This window comes from Astatotilapia calliptera, chromosome 3 (assembly GCF_964374335.1).
Source record: "Astatotilapia calliptera chromosome 3, fAstCal68.1, whole genome shotgun sequence".
In the NCBI taxonomy this organism is placed as follows: Eukaryota; Metazoa; Chordata; class Actinopteri; order Cichliformes; family Cichlidae; genus Astatotilapia; species Astatotilapia calliptera.
The window spans coordinates 71,473,029-71,498,576 of record NC_137424.1 but is presented as its reverse complement, the minus strand read 5'-3'; the positions used below and the strand labels follow the sequence as shown (position 1 = coordinate 71,498,576).

The following is a 25,548-nucleotide window of genomic DNA, read 5'->3' as shown; positions in this document are numbered from 1 at the left end:
CTGATATTAAAGTATCACATACCAACAGCACACAGTCAAACAAAGCAGAAGTAATTTGGGGGGCCCCAGGGTGAGGTGTGAACTGTATGTTCACTTCATTCAAACATGGAGATTTGAATCTCTCTGTTTTAAATCTCCACTGCTTTTTCCAGCCTTAACATTTTTACCAACATCATGTTTGTCTTTATTGTCAAGAGCGATTTAGCTTTGATGAAAGGGTGCAGTGCTAATTTATTAGCTAGTGTCAGATAGCTTGGTTATCAAGCTGCTTCCATAGACTGTAAGGAGTCAACAGAAAGGCACTGATAGCTGCTAAATAGAGCTTTGTAACATAAAAACAAGATCCTAGATTTAAACTTACCAGAACTGGTAATGTTTGTTTATGCAATAAGCCACATAGTATTGGTTACACATTTGCATTAAAAATACCCCCAAAGCACAGAGATGGTCCAGAGGTCCAATTGGCTGAGGTGAAGCCTAACAGACAGTTGGCAGTTACAGCAGCCTGTGTCCATCGACCTCTCAAAGAGGCCACGCCCCTAATAATGCAAACTTTCAGGCTCATTAACATTTGAACAGCTGCGTTATGAAGGCATTCAACTCATGCATACTTTGTATGAAGGGTAGTGTTAGCTATAGAGACCAAATATATTTTTAATAGCAGGTTCTATACATTTTTATTTCTGCTGTAAAGTTGAACATGTTCACATGAGTGTCTATGGAGAGTGACTGACTTTACAAATCTCAAGTGGACATTAGAGGAACTGCAGCATTTGGTGCTCTTGGTTTGTTCAGTGTTGTAGTGGGAGGAGTCAGAGACACAGTTGGACGGAATTAAGATTTAATGTTAAATTAGGTTAACATTAAATTAGATTAAGATTAATTATGTCATAGACGCAAAAGTAGCTGAATTTAAGAAACTGGAAGCCTGTGACGATGTGTAAAATAAACCCAGTTTGGATTATGAGTAAATGATTTTACATTTAACAGCATGATGGTATCAGTCAAATATATATCAGTCTGTCTGTAGATTTTCACACCATGTTAAGTTCTGTGTGTTTGTCGTCTGTGGTTAACACTAACGAGTCTGCGACTGTTTCTGAGGAAAAAAAGCTTCATCTACGTGTGCTTCAACACAGAGGTGTGAATTTTAAATAGAGGAAGAAACACGTGAGTTATTTGTAAGAGCATTTCTGTAAACTCACACAGGTCAGACACTGTTATCATATTTACTAAACATGAAAATATATTTTATTATTGGTGTAAATTAAGCACATTTCCTGCTGTATTATTCACAGTTTTCCTTTTAACGTTTAGTCTTTCATATTTATGACACCAGCATCTTACATTCCTTCTGTCTCAGTATCTAAATTCTGAGCCTACCTCTGATAAAGTTCATATTTTAATAGTGACGGCCTGTTAGTCTGATTGGCTAACGTGTGAGCTGACTTTAATATCCTGTTAGTGCAAATAACCAACATTCAGCTTTTGTGAGGAACTGAATGCAGATCATTCAGTTCCTCCTTTATCAGGTGTGTTTATCTCACATTTGACTTCATGTTAAACTATTTTAAATTTCTAAAATAACCTGAGCAGTAACTGAAAACACTCTGAGTGTTTCATATAAAGATTGGTGAGTGGCAGCAGTTTCATGTCTGTTCTCAGCTGTTCTGTCTGCAGTGACGTCCTCTGTGTGTTTTACTGTGCAGACACTGATCCAGCTGCAGTTTACTCAGCAGTGAGAACTGAAGACGTCACTTATGGAAAAATCATCACAGACAAGAACAAACGATCACAGATAAGAGGTAAAGCTGCTCTTCTTCACTTCTGCATAAAAACGTCCTGATGATGTTCACGTGGTTTTTATCCGTCTGTGTTCGAGTGTGTTTCAGAAGTCGCACAACTTCAGCTCACACATAAGTTCTAAAAAAGATGAGTTAGTTGTTAATATGAGTTATATGAAGAAGAAGAAGGCTGAACAAAACAAAGTGTTCTCAGCCTCCCGAACTGTCCAATAACGCAGTGAATCATTTTAAAACCTTTTACGTCTTTTAACTTCTGCAAACTGAGTTCAGTGAAACGACAGCAGAAGCTTCCTGTTGTTGGCTGCAGTCAGACTGAATCTGAGGACACTGACGAGAACGTGTCGGCTTTCTTCCTTGTGGTTAGTGTGTCGGTCTGCACTGAAAGAAGATGGCGTCACAGCTGGGAGGCCAAACCAGGAGAACGGACTCACAGACACAGATGGAGGCACTGATAAACATGATAACAAAATATACAACTTGAGACTCAAACCATGAACTGTGAATTATGATGCAAACGTGAGCTATGAAATAAACAGGAAATACTATGAAGCAGTTTTCACTTGAACACTGTGACTTTGGGGCAAAGGGGTAGTTAGACTGAGGGGTTGGACCAGGAGGCTCAGAGTTACAGTAATGAGAGGAGACGAGGTTCAAAAGGTGTTTGGATGCAGTTCAGGTGAGTGAAAACGAGGTCGTGAAATGTCTTACTTATTGCAGGTGGATTGATGGCGTGGAGAGGGTAAGTGAACCAGGTGAGCAGAGATAAATCTAGAGGAATCAAGTAGTCGAGTTAGGTGAGTGAAGTGAGCATAAGGAGTGACCAAGAAGCTGCCAAGAAGACCAGTATCCTACTGAAGGTGAGTGTTGAAGGTGAGTCATGTTTCAGCGAGGTGACCAGGTGGATTACTGTAAACAGAGAGAGCACAAGATGAGCAAAGTTTCACGAGCGTTGTGGCGGCCCACACTAACAGAGGTTAGAGGAAGATCTGGCAAAGGACCATCGCTGGTCTTAAGTACCAACAGCTTGATTCCCAACAGGTGTGGACTGCACGCTGGATTGCGGTGACTCCGCCCAGAGGTGGAACCACTGGCTCTTTGGAAAAATATCTGCACTCACCCACCGATGCATCATTATAAATACTGTTTAAACACAGCTGTAACATGCAGTTAGTGTATAAAAATGTGTGAACAAGACATCTTCTTCTTCGTCTGAATGCAAAATATTTAAGATAAAACCCAGATGAGAAGTTTCCACACAGCTAAAGCTGCTTCTGTCAGACTGAGGATGGACTGAGGAGCTGCACCAATATCAGATTAAATTATTGTGAACTATGAATTCTGCAAAGCTGCTCTGGACAGAGAGGCTGCAGACTCTGCTGGTGGTTCCTGTGTTTAAGTCTCACAGCTCGGCCTGTTGAGGGGGAGACAAGAGAGACACAAGCTGATGGTCTCTGTGGGTTAAAGGTTTGGGTTTGGTTTATTTCATCCATGTCTCACAGCTAATGTTTGTGGAGTGTGGAAGTGCTGTGATATGTCACTGAGTGTCACTGAGTCTGACCTGAAACTTTGCTCCACTGAAGTTCCAATTAAGTTTTTCATTAGGTGGTAGTTCCTGGCACCGGGTACTTCTGTAGTACCTACTTTGTTGGGGCTCTAAGCAATCTGAAAATGTGACATGAGCAGACTATTTTCCACCAACTGGCTGTCAGTGGCATCTCATGAGTCATGAGATGAGTTCTGGCCGTTTAGCAGAGATTTAAAGTTATTTGCACCCTTGTAGGTGGGAAACATTGCGTTCTTGTGAGAAATGTGTAGTGGACTCCACCGCCACTGACCAATATTTATTAGGGTGTGACGGGAACTTGTGGACAGGTAAGGAAAACAATACAGTTGGAGGGATATTCCTGTGTTTTACTGTCCAGCGTAAGTCATCTCCTGCTTTCATTTACAGAGTACCGAGCTGCTGCTTTGCCAAGTGGATTTCTGGCTGCGGGCAAAGGACCCGACACATCAGTGTGTTTTAATTTGTTTTAAACTGGTGTAAATCGATGGACTGTGACTGCTGTGGCTGTCGATTGTGTTTGCTTCTTGTTTTATTTTTCTGTATCAGTAGACACAGCAGATATTGATTGTCTTTTAGTTTTTTACATGAAAACACCTTTATATATATATATATATATATATATATATATATATATATATATATATATATATATATATATATATATATATACATATCGTTGCAGACAGTGAAGACGCTGCGTGAAATACAAATCCTTTTTTCTTTGGTCTTGCCGCTTTTTGCATGCACCGCCTGAGTGAAGACACCACTGAAGATTTGCCTGTGTTTTGCCCAGCTGGGGTTCAGTGTGGGTGGCCTACTATACCTACCACGGGTCACATAAATGCAATCCATTATTATTATTATTATTATCTCCTTCACAAAAATTAACACTGTCATTTATGAAACCAAGGCAGCGAGGGAACAGCTACACAAATAGCAACAGTATGATACCCCAGGTATACCATTTGACTGGCGGAAGATCTAGGAAATTTTACATGGGGAGGCAAAGTATGTGAAGATCCTTTATATGTAAATGCAGCAAGGTGATTTTTTAACGAGCTTTTAAGTAGAAAATTTTCACTCACATCCTGTTAGATTTGTATTGTTGATTGTCATTTATGCTTAGAAATATCTACTCATATATGCTTAGAGTGTATAATCAATGTCATGTTGGTAGAGGTTTGATCCCTAATAGTCTGCAAAGACTTCGTGTGCATTTCAGAGTGCTCCAGCATTCACACCCACATCCTGGGAGCATGCGACAGGTCGTACCTTCTCCTATTGTTTTGTGGTAGGATAAACGTAGCTATGTCAGTTTTAGTCTAAGTGCCTTTTGTTTAGATGAACTGCTCCAGGTTTACGGAAGTCGTTTATGGGGTCACACACACACACACACACACACACACACACACACACACACACACACACACACACACACACACACACACACACACGCACACACACACACACACACACACGCACACACACACACACACACAAGGAAAGCGGCGGGGCCAGACGGCATCACCGGCCGTCTGCTGCGCTGCTGTGCTGACCAGCTAGCAGGTGTGTTCACTTACATCTTCAACGAGTCCCTGGCGAAGTCTGTGGTCCCCACATGCTTCAAAAGATCCACCATCATCCCTGTGCCCAAGAACAGCAAACCCTCATCCCTGAACGATTACCGGCCAGTTGCACTGACCTCGGTAGTAATGAAGGTGTTTGAGAGGCTGCTGAAGAACATCATCTCCTCCTCCATCCCAGACACCACAGATCCGCTGCAGTTCGCCTACAGATCCAACAGATCCACAGAGGATGCCATCGCCCACGTCCTACACACCACTCTCAGCCACGTGGACAAGAAACAGGGTAACTATGTGCGAATGCTGTTTGTTGATTACAGTTCAGCGTTTAACACAATAGTGCCCTGCAGACTGTTCACAAAGCTGAGGGATCTGGGACTTAACAGCCGTCTGTGTGCATGGGTGTTGGACTTCCTCACTGGCAGAACTCAGGTGGTGAGGGTGGGCAGGTGCTTCTCCAACAGCATCAACATCAACACAGGAGCACCTCAGGGATGTGTCCTCTCGCCACTGCTCTACTCCCTCTACACTTCTCTGCATGTGTTCAGTGTGTTCAGAGGGCCTCAGTGTCTGAATGGTTCCAGATCAGCTCCATAACAGCAGCGTCCCTGGTTTGATTCCTGTGTTTCAGCTCATATCTGCCTCTCTCACTGAGGGGACGTCCACTACATGGAAAGGAAATACTTCTCACCTCTGTGTTTGAACCAATAGAACAGCTCCTACTCAGAGGAAGAGGGCGGGCTTTACTTGGTGTCAGTGACAGAAATGAAAAAAAGCTCAAATGAGTGAGAAGGACGATGAAGGAAACATCTGTGCTGTGTCTGCTCTGTAAGTAGAATCTCTGTGTTTGTTTGAATTCTTGTACTTTGACTGTCTGCTCTCCTGATAACTGATGATGGAGGAGAAGACATGAAAAACAAATCAGGCTGAATTCAAGTTCAAACACCACGAGGACCAACTGCAGGTCTGAACTGACTCTTTATCTTTGCTCAGGAGTCGAGGAAACACAGCAGGCAGTGAAAAGATCAAATCATTCACTCATTATATCAACACAGCTGCACAGTGGACACATGACTTTACTGTGGTATTTAAATGCTGTGGATATTTTTTATATACTATGGGTGTTATCAGGGCACATAATTACTGTGATAACATTAAGAGCTGCTTTTGAGATAGAAACTGAAACAGAGTTACTGATGAATTTATGAGTGAAAAGCTGAAATAAAATGTTGGTGTTTGTGTGAACAGAGCAGAGGACAGACCTTAGTTCAGTACTAGTTGTTTGTATGTATTCAGTGTAACTATAATGTAACTTGAAGGACTTCCTTGTTCTACAGTAACTCCAGAAGCAGCTCATGAAGCATGAAATGATGTGATCAGTTTTATTTAATAATTCTGATCATCGAGAAGTTGAAAAGTGAAATCCTGGAGTCTCTGGTTTAGTACGAGCAGCTTTTTGCTGACCTGGTTTAGATCCACGTTTCCTCTGACAGGAAGATCAAACTGGGCTGTAGGCGACACAACATGAAGAGTTTGATGTTTCTGTCTTAGAGGGAAACATCAAATAATACAAAGTTGTTCTGAGTGATCACCTTTGTGTGTTTATGTCAAATCAACCTGAGTGTCATTTCTCTTTAGTTCTGATCTCACTGCTGAGCTGCACAACAAACCAAGGTCAGTAACCTTCTTCTGTCACAGTTTAAACCTGATAAACTCTGACAAGTTTTACACATTTGGATTAAAACTTTCAGTAAAGATCTCAAAGACGTGATCATCAGTTTTTCATTGTAACCCTCACAGCTCGTCTGACTGTGAGTCCCAGCAGCTCTCAGTTCTTTGAAGATGACTTTGTGTCTCTGAGCTGTGAGGAGGACGACAGCTCTGCTGGATGGACTCTGAGGAGAAACACAAGCAAAGGACAGAGGACTCAGTGTGGAAGAGATGGGTGGGGGAAACCAGCTGGTTCTTCCTGTAACATCACTATGATGGTGCCTCATGACAGTGGAGTTTACTGGTGTGAGTCCAGAGAGGGTCCCATCAGTAACATGGTTAACCTGACAGTCACTGGTAAGCTGAGTGTGTGGAGTTAGTGTTGATGAAGCTGTGTGTAAATGGATGAAATGCTGTAGTTTGTCTCTGTGTTGAGGTGGATCAGTGATCCTGCAGAGTCCTGTCCTCCCTGTGATGGAGGGAGATGACGTCACTCTGCTCTGTAAAACAAAGACCACTCCCTCCAACCTCCCAGCTGCTTTCTATAAAGATGGCTCCCTCATCAGGAAGCAGCCTACAGGTCACATGACCATCCAGCATGTTTCCAGGTCTGATGAAGGCCTCTACAAGTGTGACATCAGCGGTCATGGAGAGTCTCCCTCCAGCTGGATCACTGTCACAGGTGACACACTCACCTGTCTGTGTTTCTGCAGCTTTCAACATTCTCCAAAAGTTGATTCTGTTCATCTGGACGTAGCGTTTTGTGGGAGAAACGTTTCGTCACTCATCCAAGTGACTTCTTCAGTCTCAGCTGACTGCAGGTTTCCCCAAACTTATAAACAGTACATTTGCATAATGAATGAAACCAGCCCACTGAAGGAACAATGGGCTGGGAGGTCAGTTCCTTGATCATAATTATGCAAATTCACATGACCACTGACCAAAACCCATTGATCAAAACCCACTGATCAATGGCCATGAGTACCATTCACAGAGAGTTGGGGAATGGCTGCAATCACAGCATTGTAAGATGATGAAAGATGTCCCCTTAGGCCCCCTCCTCGATTCAGAGATGGTCTTTCCCTTTTCACGTAAATGGCCTCCTTGACTCCGCGCTCAAACCAGCGTTCCTCCCTGTCCAGGATGTGTACATCCTCATCATTGAAAGAGTGTCCACTGGCCTGTAGGTGTAAATAGACTGCAGAGTCCTGGTCTGACGAGGTGGCTCTTCTGTGTTGTGCCATCCGCTTCGCCAGAGGTTGTTTGGTTTCCCCTGATGTATAAATCCTGGCAATCCTGCACTTAACAGCGTACACTATGTTACTCTGTTTGTGTCGGGGGACCCGATCCTTGGGGTGGACCAATTTTTGGCGCAGCGTGTTTTGGGGTTTAAAAGCCACAGAGACACGGTGTTTAGAAAAAATGTGTCTCAACTGCTCCGATACTCCGGACATATATGGGATCACTACAGGTTTTCGCTTAGGCAGCGGTTGTCCTTCTCTCCTGGATCGGCTGGAACTTTCTTTAGGTGCCTTTCCAGCTTTGACAAACGTCCAGCTGGGATAACCACATTTACTCAGGGCCTTCTTGATGTGATGTCCTCCTGCCTCCCTGGCCGCTGTGTCAGTGGGGATGGTGTTCGCTCTGTGTTGTAGCGTCCTGATGACAACCAGTTTGTGCTCCAGTGGATGATGAGAGTCAAACCTTAGATACTGATCCGTATGTGTAGGTTTACGGTACACGTCAGCTTTTAGATGTCCCCCATTACTGATGGAAATCTCACAGTCTAAGAAGGCTAACCTGACACTTTTCATATCCTCCCTGGTGAATTTGATGTGTCGGTCCACCGAGTTAATGTGATCCGTGAATTGTGGTACATCCTGAGATTTGATTTTCACCCAGGTGTCATCCACATATCTGAACCAATGGCTTGGTGGTGTTCCAGGGTAGGATAGCAAAGCCCTCTTTTCCACTTCTTCCATGTACAAATTGGCCACGATGGGTGAAACTGGGGAGCCCACGGCACACCCACGTTTCTGCCTGTAGAACTGACCCTTGTATGTGAAGTAGGTGGAATGAAGACACAGTTTCAGAAGCAAACACACTTGGTCGATGCTGAGAGAGGTCCTGTTGCTGAGGTTGGGGTCATCCTGTAATCTCTTACGGACTACCTCCAACGCTTCTGTGACTAGGATACAAGTGAAGAGACTTGGAGATGTTATAGGTGACTGAGTTGATCATACAGACAATCGGTCTCATGACGTTTCTCCCACTAAAAACGCTACGTGCCGATGAACAGAATCAATATTTGGAGATTTAATTACCTGAATGATTGAGCATGTATCAAGAGGTTTCAACATTCACAATGTGACGAGAACTTAATGAGTGCGTTTGCTTTATTTTAGACAAACACACCACCACACCTACATCCATCTCTCCTCCATCATTCTCTCCTCCTGTTCTCTCTGTGTTGTCATCTGTTGGATCAGTCTACTGGTGTTATTGGTTCTTCTGGTGAGATAAGATGTTGACAGGAAACCTTAAGGTGAGACTCACACGTCATCATTAACGGGTCTGTGTTGATGCTGATGAAGGAGTCAGTTCAACAGCTCGCTGACTTGCTGTAGCAGGAGTAAAATATCTCAGAATTGTTCGATTTAAGTGAGGCCCATCTGCATTTTCTTAGAGCCACATGTGGTCGTGAACAATGATGGAAATTCACCTTTTATGAACCATTCTAGACAACTTCAGCTTGTTTCCTACTCTGTTAGCATCTGTGATGCCAGATGGCAGCTGTTGCATGTAGTTTGCTAGCTGTCATATAGACTTGAAATTATTAACCTTTAATATCATGATTTTTGGGCCACATCTGGATCACAGAGTATTTGGAAGTACAGTAGCGGCACATATGAGGCCCAGATGTCGTTCACAAACAAGTGTGAACGAGATCTGGGCCTGAGACACATAAAGAGACCCAAGATCATCAAATGTGTGTTTTCAGCCTCTCAAACGGTCCTTTGGTTACAGCATCATTTCTAAAGTTCTGCATGTTAAACAGCAGCAACATCCTGCTGACGACCGCAGTTAGTCTGATGCTGGTGAGAGTTCTCACTGTTTTTCCAGCTTGTGGTGAGGCGTCTCACTCTGCACTGAAAGAAGATGGCAGCTTTGTGGACGCTACCTTCCTGTTCACACAAACACCTCGCCGTTCTGTCCGTCATTCATTGGTTCACAGCAGAAGTGCTGACAGCTGGGAAAAACACAAGGTACTTCACCACAGCTGTGACACAGCTGTGGTGAAGTACCTTCATGCTAATGTGTCAAACACCAACATGGTGCATAACACCTTCACAACATAACAACTACGCCGTGAAAACACAGTGTGTGTCTGTCACACTACTCTAATTTCTCAACATCTGCAACACAGTGAACATTTAACACATTTTAACCACAGTGGAAGCTTCTGATCACAACAGAGGCTGTGTGTGTTTGTTACAACATCTCTCTGTTGTCAGAAAACCAGCTGCTCTTTTAAAATAAACTTACTGGCATTGTGATGCAACATTGCAAATAATAATAACATGTAACACCTGACTCATATACCTGTCAGCAGGGCCTGGTCTCTACATTGATGTTTATTTAAAATATCTCCTTGTTGATGCTTGTAACCCAAAATATGAGTTATGTAAATAATCCACAAGACAAATGTATCATTTCCAGTGTAACAGTTTCCATTTGTTAACGATTTTAATAAAAACTAAATAATGGTTCCTGTTTTAAGTCACATTTAAGTCACATTGTTCTGACTGTGAGAAAGAAGAGAGAGAGAAGGTGGAAGCAGGAAAAATGACTTTTCATGCATTTCTTCAGCTAACGGTTACAGATTTGTGAGCTCCACATTTGAGATTTTGAATTTGAAGAAGCAGTTAACATGTGAGCAGTATGGAAGCTCTGTGATTTGTACCTGAGCTGGTTCCCAGTAAAGTCTGAACTGGGACTGTGTGTGATGCAGAGAGGTGGAGATTGAAGGTCTTGATTGAACTACAAAGCTTGTAATCATGTTTCCTGTTGTTTGAACTGTGTGTGTTTGTGTTCAGACTTTAAACCAGAGCCAGACGTCGTCTACTCTTCACTGAAGTAGTCCACCAGTCCAACCACTGATGTCCAGCTGCTGGTCTCTAACTGGTCCCCCCAGCACTTCAGACCAGAGGACATCCACATATAATCCATGACATTAGAAATAAATCTGAATCAGATAAAATATAATTGAATATGTTTCCATTGAATAGAATCTAACACCGACTTTCAGTTGATTAGTTGTCTTTTCTCTACCAGCCTTCAGTCTTTCATTAATTTCTCTATTAAACCCTTTGGATTTTCTACTTTTGCCTTTTGGTAAAAGCACCATTTTAAAAGTCTTACATTAAAAAAGTCATTTGTTATTATAATGCTGCGTCCTCTGGAGTTTTACTGTTTTCTATATTTTCTTTATCTTTGTTGGATACTACATTTGGGGACCTGGTTTGTCTGTTGCTTGTCTGCAGTTTCAAAAAGGTGCCAGATGGAAAATTTGACTTGTTCGAGGTCAACTAACCAATAAATGTATCACAGGTTCTTTATTAACTGGCTGACAAAAAAGGGGAAAACAGTACACTGTGTATTTATTCTTAGGAAATATTTTACTTATTTAGTGATACAGGAGAATAAAAAATATCATAACATGAAAACGGAGAGCTGAAGAGAGAAAGTAGACTCATGAACATGTGACTCGTGATTCAGCTCAGAGCTCCTCTTACTAACAGTGATCCCAGGAATAACATTTGAAATCTGCTGCCATCTACTGGTAATACTGGGTGTTACAGCATAGCAGCTTCTTTCTAAATGACAGCAGTCATTTATAGCTTGAGCTTTCAGTGCCCACCTGGTGACCCTAGAGGTAAGGTTAGGATTTGTTTGCATTTTAAACACATGCTAAATGATGGTTTCATTCCTTACAAACCATCTGTGAGCTTAACCCGATCCACTAACAGGCTGGCTGGATAAAAGTTGCTCTGGTAAAGAGCACGAGGAATACTCTCTGACCTGCTGCAGAGACCTGGCTGAAGAAGCAGAAAGCAAAAACCAGTAAAAAATCAGCCAAAAAAACGATAGTTCCTGAAAGTAGCACTGAAGGCCAAATTAAAGACATTATGTTTGAATTAGCATTTGTAATTAGTTTTAGATCTGCTCAAAGAGAAATTCAATCAGGTCTTCTGCAAAGTTTAGTCCTTCGTTCTTATTAGCCCTGCTTCACGAGTATCTACTCGGGTCAGATTGACTTTGTTTTTAAGGTTTTCCATTAGGGGGTAGTACCTAATAACAGGTAATTTTTTTATACTGGACAGGGTTCAAAGCAATCGGAGGCAATCAGGGGTCCTCTATTTTTGTGTTGTGTTTGTGTCACATACGTAAATGGACTTTGGGCAACATTTCTAACAACCCCACATATTAGGAGGTATAAATTCTAATGGAAAATGGACAAAACTGAGTGGATTCAATTAGGTACAAGTGGGAAAAAGGTTCTAACTGTTCAACCTTTACATACATTTGCTTGATATTATTATTATTATTATCATAAATAATTTTCATGTATTTTACCACACTTATGCAGTTTTACTCACCATTGTCCTCTGATAATATAACAAACCAATGAGCTGGTTGTCTGAAAGAAATGGAACTGAAAAGAGACGAGACAGACATATTTGTGATTGGTCCAAAAGTCTGAGACACAAAATGTGGTCATATTTATCTCTGTCTCTGAGTCACAGTGAGGAAGTCAGTCACGGTTTTGTTTTGTTAAGGGTATCAGAGCTGCTTTCTATCACTTAAAAAAATTCCCCAGTTTTGGTGAGAGAAATCCTGGGATTTGATTTAAATGTTACTGAGCATTAATTAGCAGGTATCTGAGTCTGTGTGATGCTCCCATACAGTCTGTGGATGAGCATATTTTTTTTGTCTGGCAGTTTTAGAAGCAGAATCATCGTCTGAATGCTTTGTTGTGCCAAACACAAAGAGATGCATTATGGACTCTCTGTAGGCTCCTCTCTTTTTTATCTTTTTGTTTTATTTATTTATTTTATTACTATTTAATTCATTATCACTTCCAGAGCAAAAAAGTGGATGAAAGCCACTTTGGGAGAAGACAGGAGAAGAACGCTAAGATATTAGAAGTGACAGAGAGAATGTGAGTGTCTGTGTTGAGCATTTGTCATGAAAATGAACTTGGAAATGAGGTTGAGGCTGTTCATGGACCCCCGAGAGTGCTGAAGACCTAGAGTCACACATCTCAATCACAACTGTTCGTCCATCCCAGCAGGGGATGCCTGCCGCGATTTCTGCACACCACAAACACACACTTTTAGACACGAATTCTTTTTGTTACTTTAATTGACTCCCGTACTTCAGATGAGACTCTAACGGCGCTTTCACACACACTACACCGTCCTCCTTCTGCATAATAATAATAATAATGGATACTTTATTGATCCCCATGGGGAAATTACTTGTTTTTCTCTGCATTTGACCCATTCACTCAGTGAAGCAGTGGGCAGCCCACTAAGCAGGCGCCCGGGGAGCAGTGTGTAGGGACGGTACCTTGCTCAGGGGTACCTCAGGGTAGCCGTTAAGTGGATTCGAACCGCCGACCTTCCGATGATGGGGCGACCACTTTACCTACTGAGCTATCCCTGCCCAGCATCAGGCACCGGTTCAACTCAGCTTGGAATCTAACCGGCGAAAGCAACCGATCCTGCTTTTATGCATACTTCAGACTGTGACAGGGACCTCTCCCCGACTTAGTTATTTAAGGAGCCACGAATCCCCAGGTCACCACCCTGGATCTCCTGCCTTCAGGTCCTAGCCCCGCGTCCGAGACTAGGTGGGGTAACCAAACCCGTGACACGCGCAGCGCTCAGCTGGCGACGAGGCCTCTCAGCCCCGCTTTCTAACTAATAGTAACACACGTTTCCTGCTTTAACGCAAGAGGACGGATCACCGCCACTTTTTTCCTAATAACTAAGACGGATGAAACACCGATTCTATTAATCCGTAACAAAAATCTGCTGCTTTAACGCACTGAGATTTTCTTACGGGGCGCTAAACATCAACTTGGAGTTCTTACAAAAGTCTCTTGCTTTAACGCACTGAGACGGACGCTAGCCGCCTTTTATTTTTTTCTACTGAGTGAATTTACACTGGGATACGTTCAACTTAGCGAACAGATAATTTAGGCTTTAAACAATATGCACGGTTCGAAAATAAACAGGTCGTGCTTACCTTTTAATCATGTGAGCTAGCTCTCTGTTCGCCTCGTTTCACGAGCTCAGCTCTGCCAATTCATCTCTGGGCCTCGAGCGAATTCCCAAGGGTTTCGGCACCAAAACTGTCGGGAAATCAGTTTTACCCCGGTTCTTTTTATTCCTCGAGCATCCAGAGATGGCACCGGACTCAGTAGTCATTTTCACAAAACTTTTATTCACCTTTATTCATCTTCATTTACTCATCTTCATTTAAGCATCCACTTCTAGAAGGGAAGACGAGGCCGGTGCCCCTCTGCAAAAATCTTCACCCCTTTGTCTGTGAAACACAGTTTTATAGGGCGACCCCATCATAAACCCCCCCCCCCCCCCCTACGGTGTGCTGCAAACTCTGTGTCTGTGTCTATGTGCACGAGCACGTAAGTAAGTGTGCGTGTGGATGTGTGTGCGTGACCGTTAAAACACTGTGGGTGTAGGTAACTCCCTAGAGGTCATAAAACCCCTCTCACTTCCAGACCACAGGTATCCAGTTACACATGTAGAGACCCCCACCCTAAAACATCCTCTGGGGAATTTCCACTCAGTGGGGGAGAAGCCTTCTACAATCTACTCTTAAGTTCACAACACAATGAGACCTTCATTACTTTAAGGACAGTGTCTCTACAATAGTTCTACATTCTATGATAACACATTTCTAAACTCTACATCAGCTAAATATTCCTCATAACGCAGTAACGTAGATGCTTAAGGGAAAGTAACAGTAATCTAATTACCTTTTTTTTGCAATAGTAATCCCTTATTTTGCTCGTTCCTTGAAAAAAGTAATCAGATTACAGTAACGCATTACTGCCCAACTCTGGTGAGAGAAGGATCAGCTTTATTTCAGATTTGAATTTCAGTTTGTGATAATTCTGTTCTGTTTGTGATTACAGGAGCTGCCCTCAGATTCTGACCTCAGCACCACCCAGTGATAGCAGACAGATCATCCATCATGTTCACATGTTAACAGCAAAATTAACTGATGAAAACAGTACAAAGGTTAAAGTACCACACGTGCTGCAGTGAAAGCTGCAGCTGTTTTATTGATAAAGTTAAAGACAAAGAATTCATCATCCATGTCACTTTGTCACTATATATCAGCATTAACAGGATCTCAGTTTGGTTTTTCACAAAGCTGCTGATCTCAGACCTGCACAGCTTCTGTTTTAAACACTTGATGTACTCAGCTGCATGAAGAGCACAAGCTGATTTTCTCTGACACAGTTAAATAAAATCTGATGAAGGTCAAAGGTCGTCACTTGTATGTCGAACTACAAACTTGTGATCTGGAATTCTTTCACAGTTTTTGCAGATAGTCTGTTATTTACCATAAAGTGATTAAGAGGTATTTGTACCAGAGTAACCAGAGAGGATCATATATTTTTAAATATATAACTTTCTACAGGACTGAATATAATATCTGTATGTAAAAGTCCGGAGCCTCTGGGGAGTATCTAAGTATTTATAGCATTACACAGACCAAAGGTATCATCACAGTGTTCATGAAATGCTGGGTTTATCCATCTCCTGGGAGTGCTGAAGATTTCCCTGTGAGGGAGCTGCTGGTGAAGATCATGAGTCCTGCTTGATCAATGCGATGAGCTTCAGTGTTCCTGGTGTTTCTTAAATAAAGCCTCTCTCAGTGGGTCAACAGAACATCTGGCACAGGACAGCTGTGATGAAAGAAAGGGAAGAAGTTTCTCCGAACCTCTGGACCCAGGAAACCCAGCTTAGTCCTCATGGTCTCCCTCACTAGTTTCTCCCCAGCGTGAATGTAGCTATTGATATAATATGGACTCTATTATTAAATGAAAAGAACAAATTAGACTACACCACTGAAACCTGCTGCTGTTTTTAAAGTTTCCATGTTACCAGGACGTAGACAGCTCTGAAGATTTTAAACAGCTTTAGATCCTTTACACTCACAGTCTTAAATGTTAAAATCTCAAAGGACAGCATTACATCGCTACACATCTGCATCTTGCATCGCTAACTAGCTAGCAACAAGGCTCCAACCCATTGCGTATGCTAGCGACTAATCTAGCAAACAAATTAATAACAGAGTGATTTTAGATGTTTTAGAACTATGAGATGATAAGTTGCGTGCCTTTTTCATAACAGTGACATGGTTGTATTTACCTTAATTGAACGAGTTGTCAGTCGCGGTAAACCCATCAGCAAATAAACTGGAGCAGCCGGGCTACGTAAAAAGTGTAGGGGGGGGGCGTATGTGCGGTCACGTCAAGACACTACTGCGCAGACTCTGGCTCCAAAATATATATATATATATCCAACTTCTTAATAGCAATGAACTGGTCTGCATTGGTGCATCATATCTTTATTCTCTTCCCCCTCCTGCCCCCCCCCCCCTCTTTCTTAAATAGATAACTATCATATCTGATATCATATCTCACAGTACAATAATATTGAATGGGTTGCATTGTTGTATTTTGTCATGTTTCTCAGGTCTTTGTCTGAATTTCTACGAACATTATTGCTAAGGATTGTCTTATTGCATTGGAGTCACACTGGGTTAAATATGTACACTTGGGTTTTAAGGGGTATTTATTATTTTCTTCTTTTTTTGGGTTGTATGGAAGCCCCAAACGCAATTTCATTGTTCTTGACAATGACAATAAATAAATAAATACTAAATACTAAATACTAAAAATGCAAGATGGCAGCCTTCACAAGCAGGATATTTTGGCTTCATTTTTGCACAATGGGAGGAGGTGTTGTTAATGTTTGCTACAGTCATAGGGACAGACCCGAGGCGGCCGGCGGTCCGCTTCTTACTGAACTTCAGGTAAGAAGTTATGACCTGCAGTCGATCTGGGTCAGATATAAACCAAGTTTAGGTGTAGTTTATTTTTGTTGTGCTGACTTTTTACAGTTACAATAACGCGTCCTGTGTACTAGCTAGCATGACGGAGTTTATATACGGCTGGGCCGGTTCTATGATGTTACTGATAGTGAACTTTATTTTATTCATAAGGCTAGTTAGTAAAGTTGCCAACTGTCCCGTAAAAAACGTAATTGTCTCGTAAACAACAGCAGCACGTTTAAGCAGCTTCATCAGCTGATGTTTGCTGGAGCCACAGCTGTAAAAGCTGCTGTTGATGATATTGGTTTGATATGTGGTGAGAAGGAAACGTGAAGATGGAACCAGGAGATGTCCTTATTGAATCATCAGAGCTGAACAGGTTTCTGAGAGACAAATAACACCAGGATCCTTTTCTACGTAGCTGACAGCTGGTAACTGTGCAGGAGTGGATCTAGCAAAGTTTTGCCAGGGGGCCAGGTAGGGCATTAACAGGGAAAGGGGGCACAAAGAAATACTTTTCTTTCTTATTCTCTTTTAAAATGTGTAACTTTTAATAAATAATTATCTGAACCAAAGTTTTATCTGATGTAAAATGTATAGAAATCATACATATACCAAGAAGACAGTGTAAATCACTGTCACAGCTGTGTTTGTTTTCATTCAAAGACTTTATGGCTTTAATACCTGGTGGGCCGATATCCAGTCAAAATGCCCAGGGCAATTTTTTGTCACAGTCCAGACCTGACTGCAGTGATGGTTTTTGGTACCCCAAAATGTGTATTTAGATACCAGGTGATCAGCTGTTTGGGAGTCTACCCAGGACTGAGTGTAAACGTAGAGGAGATAGTGCTTTTGCTGTAACAGCTCCAAAACTGTGGAACAATCTGCCTTTAGAGATAAGACAGGCCACTTCTGTTTCTTTTTTTGTTTTGTTTTTATTTAATTATTCTGTACTGTTTTATCTTGTTTTAAATATAAGGCTATTTTCATTTTTATGTATTATGTGCTTTTTTTTTTTTACTGTTTTCTTTTATTCTATTGTTCTTAACTCATTTATTGTACAGCACTTTGGTCCTGTGCTGGGTATTTTAAAGTCCTTTATAAATAAAGATGGTTTGGATTGGATGAAATTAAATACATCTTGTTTTCTTAGAATTCACTGTTGTGATCCATTGGAACTCTTTTCCTCCTCTCTTGTTGTTCAAACCAAGTATTGATTTGATTTAGATGCATCTTTTGTTCATTCACTGCATTTTGTTGATTGATGAAAATATTGTGATTTTCAGCTAGCAGGGCTAAAATTAGAACAGAGGTCAGTCGTATTTGTAGGTTATTGCCAATAACCTTTAACTATTTAAATACATTTTGTTAAAGTGACTTTAATGTCTCCTGTTTTAGAACAAAATAAGAGAAAACAGATAACTGCTGTTGTGATACCCTTTATCTCTCGCCTGGGTTTGTTGGTTTTGTCAGGTCAAGTAATACAAAGAAGGACTGGCTTTGTTGAGCTTCCTCAGTAAAAACACTCACACAGGTAAACACTTATATTTTCTGTAGTAAATTTACATTCTGGAAACTTAAGCTCACCATCTGCAAACTTAACATGTGAAGTTCAAGGTTACAGAAAACAAACTGAAGCAGAATTAAGAGCTAAAAGTATATATATTGTCATGGTCCTGGGTCGGTGACCCAGCGCTTTTAGTTCGTTATCATTTTCTTGATGATGATTGTTTAAGTTCTGTGTTATATTCAGTCTGCCTCTGAGTCCGCATCTGTATCTGTCTGTCTATGGTGTCTCCCCATCTGTTTGTGAATCTGTCTGTTTAGTTCAATGTCTTGTCTGGTTCCATGTGTCTGAGTTTCCTGTTTTATTGTGAAGGTCTGTGTCATATGTGAGTGTGCTCAGTTTACGTTTCCCCTGTCCCGTCAGCTCAGATTCCTCCCAGCTGTGTTGCCCTCCTGTCTCTCATCCCCTGATTACTGGTGTGTGTATTTAAGCCCTGTGTGTTCTCCTGCCTGTTGCCGGTTCGTCTGTGTTCCTCCGTGTCAGTCTGTTACCCTGTTCCTCGTCTGCGTCTGCTATTCATCATCCGTTGTCATATGCTCCCAGGTCTGTTATTTTTAGTTCTCCCAGTTTAGTTTTTTTTTTTTTTTTTTTTTTGCCTGTCCCGTTTGGCTCTTTTGCCATCAGAATTGTTGTCTAAAGGCAAAGAAAGATGCCCAACGGATTTACTTTACCAAACTGACCATCCCAGCCTTGCCGTAATGGTCCATTTGATTCACCTTTTATTGTTTATTTTATTTTCACTTACTGAATACGGGACAGACTTGACTGGGGGAAAGAAGGGGAGAAAGAAAGAGGGAAAGAGAAACAGCTGAGAAGAGGGACGGGGGAGAAGGGCAAAAGACAAAAACCAACAGAACGGGCAGAGAAAAAAAATGCATATATCAATCACCTGGATCACCTGCTGAGAAAGAAAAAAGAAAGCAAGCAGAAGAGAACAAGAGTAATAGAATAAACAACATCACAATGATATATGGGAATATGACAGTAAATACTAAATATTAAACATTATTGTGCAGCACATAAGATCAACAGAACACAGTGTGCTTTGAGGTAGGAGCCAAAAAGGGTGTAGTTTGTGGGTGTGATCACCCGTGTGTACACCTGTGAGCATGGACGCGCTTGTTTTTTTGTTTTTTTTTAAAAGGTTCCTTCATGTAATGACCTGCTAGAGGGTGTGGGGGGGCCACAGCCCCGTCCTCCAGGGCATGAAGCAGGTATGGAGGAGATCAAAACTCCAGACATCCAGAGGCCCCCAGAACACAAGAGACCAAGGAAGACCCACAGAGGGGCAGCTGCGCCACTGTCCCGGAAAGAGCTGAGGAGAGTCCCAGATGAGGGCTCACTCAGCAGCCGCGGAGCAGAAGCCAGGGGGGGTTGCAGTGACGTGTCCGTGAGCTCCGCCGGCAGCCAGCCGTGCCTGAGTGACCGAGCCCCAGGCCGAGAGGCCGGGGGCACCCCACCCCACCCCGAAGTGGCCCGAGCGAGCCCCAGGCTCCAGGCCCCGACAAGCGGCTGCCAAGGAGTGAGCCGGTGTGTACCTGGACGCCCATCCCCAGACACAAAGAACCACCAACGCACCGATGTCTGAGGGAGTCCGCCACTGGCAGGGGAAGTGGTGGTAGGGGGAGATAGGCCTCCAAACCTTGGAGGGCCTGAGGTGTCCCCAGAGAGGTGGCGTCTGATACCCAACCTGACATATAGACACAGACATACAGGCACACACAGACACAAACATCCATTCCCACCCTCATGCTCTCATATGCACTTACTCCACACTCAACCAACGTGGAGACAGACATAAAGAGACGCTGTACACACGATCACACTCCCCAAGCGTACTCTACAAACCGGGTCTAGGTACCCTTGCCCCTGGAGGGGGGAACTGCACCCAGACCCAGGTGGTGTTACCCTTTTCCCTGCGGTGGGGAGAGGCAGACCGCCCCGACTCCGCAGCAGCAGGGAGGCCCCACACTCCAGACTGCAGTCGGACGGCCAACTCCTCTTAGCCCCCCCGCTCCAGCGGGCCGCAGAGAACGGGGGTGAGAGAAGACATAAACATAATAACTTGATACTGTCACTGGGTTCAAACTGAAGGAGTGTTCACAAGAAATCATCAGTATCAAACTGTGACAATAAAAAATGTTCATTAAACCAACCAAGAATGGGATAAGTTTAATGTGAATCTTTGGTAATACATGGGGGAAGCTCTGTGCCAGTTTTATCATACTGTACCTCCCTCCATCCAACCACACACTTCTTTGGGTTTGCCATCAGCCCTGCCTGCCTCACGGACTCCGTGACCAACCACTGCACATGATCCACCGAGGTATCACTATGAATGACAACATCATCCAGGTAGGAATTAACATATGCAGTGTGAGGACGCATCTATCGCTCCAGCACGTGCTGAAAAATGGCCGCGGTTCCAAAGAAGCCAAACAGAAGAGTGACGAATGGTACAAACCATACAGAGTGCAGAAGCTCGTTTTTGTCTTTGGACTCTGCAGACAAGGGAATCTGCCCGTAGGCATTGGTTAAATCCAACATGATAAAAAATAAGCAGTGCTTAACCAGTCCAGGTCAACCTGGGGCATGGGATAAGCATCAATCCATGAAACCTTGTTCACTTTGTGATAATCATCACAGAACCGTATAAAACCCTGCACTCACTTCTTAATTACCTGGAAGCACCTTAAAGACAACCGGCCCCTCTCAACAGCTGCGACAAATCATCTGGAGAACAGGTAAGCACAGGAGACCAAACACTGAGGAACAAATCCTCATTTCATCCTATGATAACAGCATTTTCACCATTTCAGCCAATTCCTTTTGCACAATTGGTCTCTTGTGCTCAGACAACATGTTAGGTCATGAACGCACTTTCACGCCAGGCTGCGTTTCAAAGTGGTGCTCCATGAGAGTCATGCAGCCGGGCAGGGGGGAGAACACATCTGCAAACCGCTGTTGCAATGCAGGAACATTTGCCTTGTGTGAGATGTTCATTACAATCTTGTTTTTAAGAAAAATCAAACATCTTTGTCCTTGAAGATCATTTCAGAGTTTTTAATGAGCTGCAGGAACCCTGTGCTGTGAGTGGAGAACAGCCAAGTCTCCTCCTCCTCCACATGTACGACTGAAAACAGTTAAATTACTTTGAATCTGAAATCAGGGCTCAAACTACTTGCTGTGAGACCATTTCTTTATTTTTCAAAGTTCATCAAATATAGGATCAAATCAAATCACGATTTCATAATACAAACTTCAAATCAACAAGAAAACAGCTGCAGAACATGTGGAAATGAAATGAATTCATTAAAAAAACAACATGTGGAGTTCAAGAACACAGTAAACACACTAAAGGAGCCAAAAATAGAGGTTTAATAGAATTTGAATTTTTGATCTTGTAACAGTTCTTTGCTGCCACTGTGAATATGAATGTGGTCTTTGCCTAATTGAATAAAGGTTACTCTGACTCACTGCTCCATCTTCTGGTACAAACTGGTATTACATGGAAGTACAGCCCAAAACCAGTTCAGCTTGAGTTTCTTTTTTCTGGACATAAAGTCACAGCAGGTGTCGTTTCAAAGCTGGTGGACAGATTTAGTTCATTTTGGAAGTTTTAAGAGCAACTGCTGTGAAATTATTTGCAATTTTGGGAGAAAAGGTTCAAAAGAAGAAGAAGCAAAAGTTTAAATATGAATGAAGAATTGAAATTTAACTGAGGTAACACATTAAATGAATACATTTAAAAAAAGAAGTTAATTTTGGAAACACTAAGTTCAAATGAAAGAAATTGAAATATATATCCATATCTGCAATTTTGATAAAAAGTCTGTTTGGTAAAAAAGACATTCCTATAACTTTAATAGTACAACTACTAAACACTACTGTGTCCTAAGGGAACAAAGGTTAAAATGTAACAGGGATAACATTTTAGAGAATTAAGATCCCTCAAAGGAAAAAACAAACTTGTTATGCATATCTATACATGCAGCTTCCTAAATGTAACATTCAGGATTATTCACTGCAGGTCCAGAAATCAGAGCTACCTCATCAGATCCAAGTGTGACATCAGCTGACACTCTTTACAGGAGATTCCATCTGAACTCTGTGGAGCCTGATCTCAAGGTTTTTAAGTCTGACTCTGAAACCAGAAGAGGATCTTTCTCTCTCTTCAGAGTCATTGTGATCCAGTGATTTCAGTCCTGCATGATCAGGCTGATGTTTGCACAGAGCAGATAATGAAGTGAAGGTTTTTGCACATTGGTAACAGTGAAACAGTTTATTTACAGTGTGGGATCGTTTGTGTTCAGAGTATGAACTGAAATTCCTGAAGCTCTTGTCACACTGGTCACAGCTGAAGTTCACTTCCATGTGTGTACATTCATGTTTGTTACGATGACCTGATTGTGAGAAGCTTTTGTCACAGTGTCTGCACTTGTATGGTGTCTCTCCTGTGTGGATTCCCTTATGCTTTTTCATTGAGCTCATGTTCAGTGGTGAAGGATGACCCACACTGGTCACAGTGCTTTTTGACCCCACTGTGGAAGAGTTCATGTATTTTTAATGTACTTGTGTGTGGAAGCCTCTCCCACATTCTTTGCAGTAGTTCATTTCGTCTCCAGTGTGTCTACGTTGATGTGGTTTTAGGTCCCATTGATGATTGGAAGTTTTTTTTACAAAGGTCACAAAGAAACTCTTTCCCACCACCACAGTGACGACAGAGTTGAGAACTGGATCCATCTGTGTTGCTCTGCTTTTTTATTTTTATCCTGAATGTCGCCTGAAACAAAGAGCATCTCTGCCAACGTCCAATTACATTTTACCATTTACATTATAAGACTGAGCTTACTGAACAAAAATGACTCTTCAATTTTCCAAACAATTCATTCAGTATAACTCCATAAGTTTACTGATCAGATTTGTTCCAAACACTCAGGTTACAATTACAAGATAAAAAAAATCAATACAGCCTCACAGTAACTGCACTTGTAGAGTTACTTTCTGGTGTGGATCCGTCGGTGGTTTCTCACGTGATGTGGAGATTTAAAAGTCTTCTCACACAGGTCACATTTATAAGGTCTCTCCTCAGTGTGGCTAAACATGTGTTGTTGTAACTGTGCGTCTGTTATAAACAGTTTCCCACACTGATCACAGCGGGAAACATCATTTCCAGTGTGAATCCGTAGGTGTCTATTTCGGTAGTGTTTGTCGCTGAAACTTTTTCCACAAAAGTTGCAGCTATACGCCTTAATTCCAGAGTGGGTAACTAGATGCCTCTGTAAGTCGTGCTTTTGAGCAAAAGCTTTACCACACAAGTCACAGCTGTGTGCTTTAACTCCACTGTGGATGAGTTGGTGTGTTTTTAAGTTTCCAGCGTGGGTAAAAGACTTTCCACACAATTTGCAGCTGTAAGGTTTAACTCCACTGTGGACGTGTTGGTGTGTTTTAAAGGGTTGAGCGTGGGTAAAAGACTTTCCACACAAGTGACAGTTGTACGCTTTAACTCCACTGTGGATAAGTTTGTGTGATTTTAAGCTTTCAGCCCGGGCAAAATCCTTCCCACACAAGTCACAGCTGTACGCTTTAACTCCACTGTGGATGACTTGGTGTATTTTTAAGCCTCTAGCCCAGGCAAAATCCTTCCCACACAAGTCACAGCTGTAAGCTTTAACTCCACTGTGGAGGACTTGGTGTTTTTTTAATTTTCCAGCCTCGGTAAAAGACTTTCCACACAAGTCACAGCTGTAAGGTTTAACTACACTGTGGACGAGTTGGTGTTTTTTTAAGATTCGAGCCAGGGTAAAAGACTTTCCACACAACTCACAGCTGTAAGGTTTAACTCCACTGTGGATGAGTTGGTGTGTTTTTAGGCTGTCACTCCGGGTAAAATCCTTCCCACACTCATCACAGCTGTAGGATTTCTCTCCCTTTCTTCTTTGACGTTTGTCGGCCTCCTGAGAGCGCTGACTTCTTGCTCCATGTTGGTTCTGCAGTGACAGAGATACAAACAGAGGCAGTGAGTGAAATGCAGTCGTGGAACAAACTGAAACTCCCTCCGTCAGTGGAAACAAACATGTCAACAAACACATTGTTGGTGTGTTTCCACCACCTTCTGGTAATAGTATCACATTACAATGATGTGACACAATGAGAGGTGTAATGAAAATTACCTTATTGAAGAAATATATAAGTGGAGAAAATATTTTACTTCATAAAATATTTTGAGTTCAACTGATGATATTGTTGTTTCAATATGTGCTGATAAAATATGATCTTTGTATTTTCTTCTAACTTCTGTGGTTTTTGGTTGTGAATGTAGATTCTGTATATATGGAGGAGCCCAGGATGCAAAAGACAAAGCTGCTGTTAATTGTGTTTTAAAGACCAACCAGTTGCACACACAGTTTCAATAACAGTGTAACTGTGATGTTTTTCTCACCTTCTGTGTTGAAGTCATTGTTTCCTCTGTAGTGGCTGAGCTGAGTCCAAATGGCTGAAATTGTCCTTCTGCTGCTCCACCAGACTCTTCTCCTCCTTTTACTCAGCTGGGACACAAAAAGTATATAGACATATTTTATCCCTGACAAAAAGAAGCAGAGCAAATAAACATTACTACACTCCTCAGTGCAGGGCTCGCAAAATCTCAAAATCCCTGGTAACCCTTCGGGCAGGGAAGGGTATTTGGTAGCCCAAATCAAATTTAAGTAGCCCAAATAAAAAAGAGAGCAATTTTTTGATTGATGTTTTGTTTCCTGTTTTGTTTCCTTTACAATATTATACATTAAAGTATAATATTGTAACAGAAACATTAATCAAAAAAATCTTTGAAACACAAATTACAACATTGTTTAAAAATTACAATCATCAACTCAAATACTTGGTTCTACTTGAACAGAAATTTCTATGAACTTGTAAGAACTGTAGAACATGAATCAGTCTGTGTCAGATCCTAAATTTAAAATTTCCACTGAAGTCACGGGTAAGAGACAAGTGGAACCAAGATCTAGGCCATTTGCTTTTTTGAAGTTTGCAAAGACTGCTAAATCGTGCCAGTGGTAGTTCACTCTTTGCAACATAGTAGGCTGTTCTAAACAGATTTTTCAGGTTTATTTTTAGTATGTCATTTGCAATTGGTGTTTGTTCTGGGAAAGATATTGC

General features: G+C 42.0%; 2 protein-coding genes across 4 annotated transcripts in view; one reads left to right on the top strand and one right to left on the bottom strand.

The window, feature by feature from the left end:
- The first annotated feature begins 1,616 nt into the window (after window positions 1–1,616).
- Window positions 1,617–11,110, top strand: LOC113011357 (Fc receptor-like protein 5). Of its 2 annotated transcripts, none has more exons than XM_080299043.1 (6): window positions 1,617–1,805; window positions 6,591–6,626; window positions 6,753–7,019; window positions 7,099–7,344; window positions 9,068–9,207; window positions 10,760–11,110. In XM_080299043.1, the coding sequence occupies exons 1-5, from the start codon at window positions 1,652–1,654 to the stop codon at window positions 9,178–9,180; spliced, it is 816 nt and encodes a 271-aa protein (XP_080155169.1). In that variant the 5' UTR covers window positions 1,617–1,651; the 3' UTR covers window positions 9,181–9,207; window positions 10,760–11,110. The 2 variants fall into 2 exon arrangements, with proteins under 2 accessions (XP_080155169.1, XP_080155170.1); XM_080299044.1 differs by lacking the exon at window positions 1,617–1,805 and adding an exon at window positions 5,669–5,780.
- Window positions 11,111–21,572: 10,462 nt separating this feature from the next.
- The window catches only part of LOC145425727 (uncharacterized), a 14,216-nt gene continuing 10,240 nt past the window's right edge, over window positions 21,573–25,548 (bottom strand). Inside the window, exons 2-3 of one of the 2 annotated variants that reach the window (XM_080299033.1) lie at window positions 24,830–24,970; window positions 21,573–24,377 (exon numbers count right to left, since the gene is read on the bottom strand). In XM_080299033.1, the coding sequence (XP_080155159.1) occupies window positions 23,385–24,377; window positions 24,830–24,847 (1,011 nt within the window). In that variant the 5' untranslated portion in view covers window positions 24,848–24,970 and the 3' untranslated portion in view covers window positions 21,573–23,384. The remainder of the gene's footprint in view (window positions 24,378–24,829; window positions 24,971–25,548) is intronic. The other variant, XM_080299032.1, reaches the window with a different exon arrangement.

Coding starts and splice junctions, on each gene's coding strand:
- LOC113011357 (XM_080299043.1), top strand. CDS start 1,652: ATGTCTGTTCTCAGCTGTTCTGTCTGCAGTGACGTCCTCTGTGTGTTT. Junction 6,627..6,752: donor GAGCTGCACAACAAACCAAG/GTCAGTAACCTT, acceptor TAACCCTCACAG/CTCGTCTGACTGTGAGTCCC. Junction 7,020..7,098: donor GGTTAACCTGACAGTCACTG/GTAAGCTGAGTG, acceptor CTCTGTGTTGAG/GTGGATCAGTGATCCTGCAG.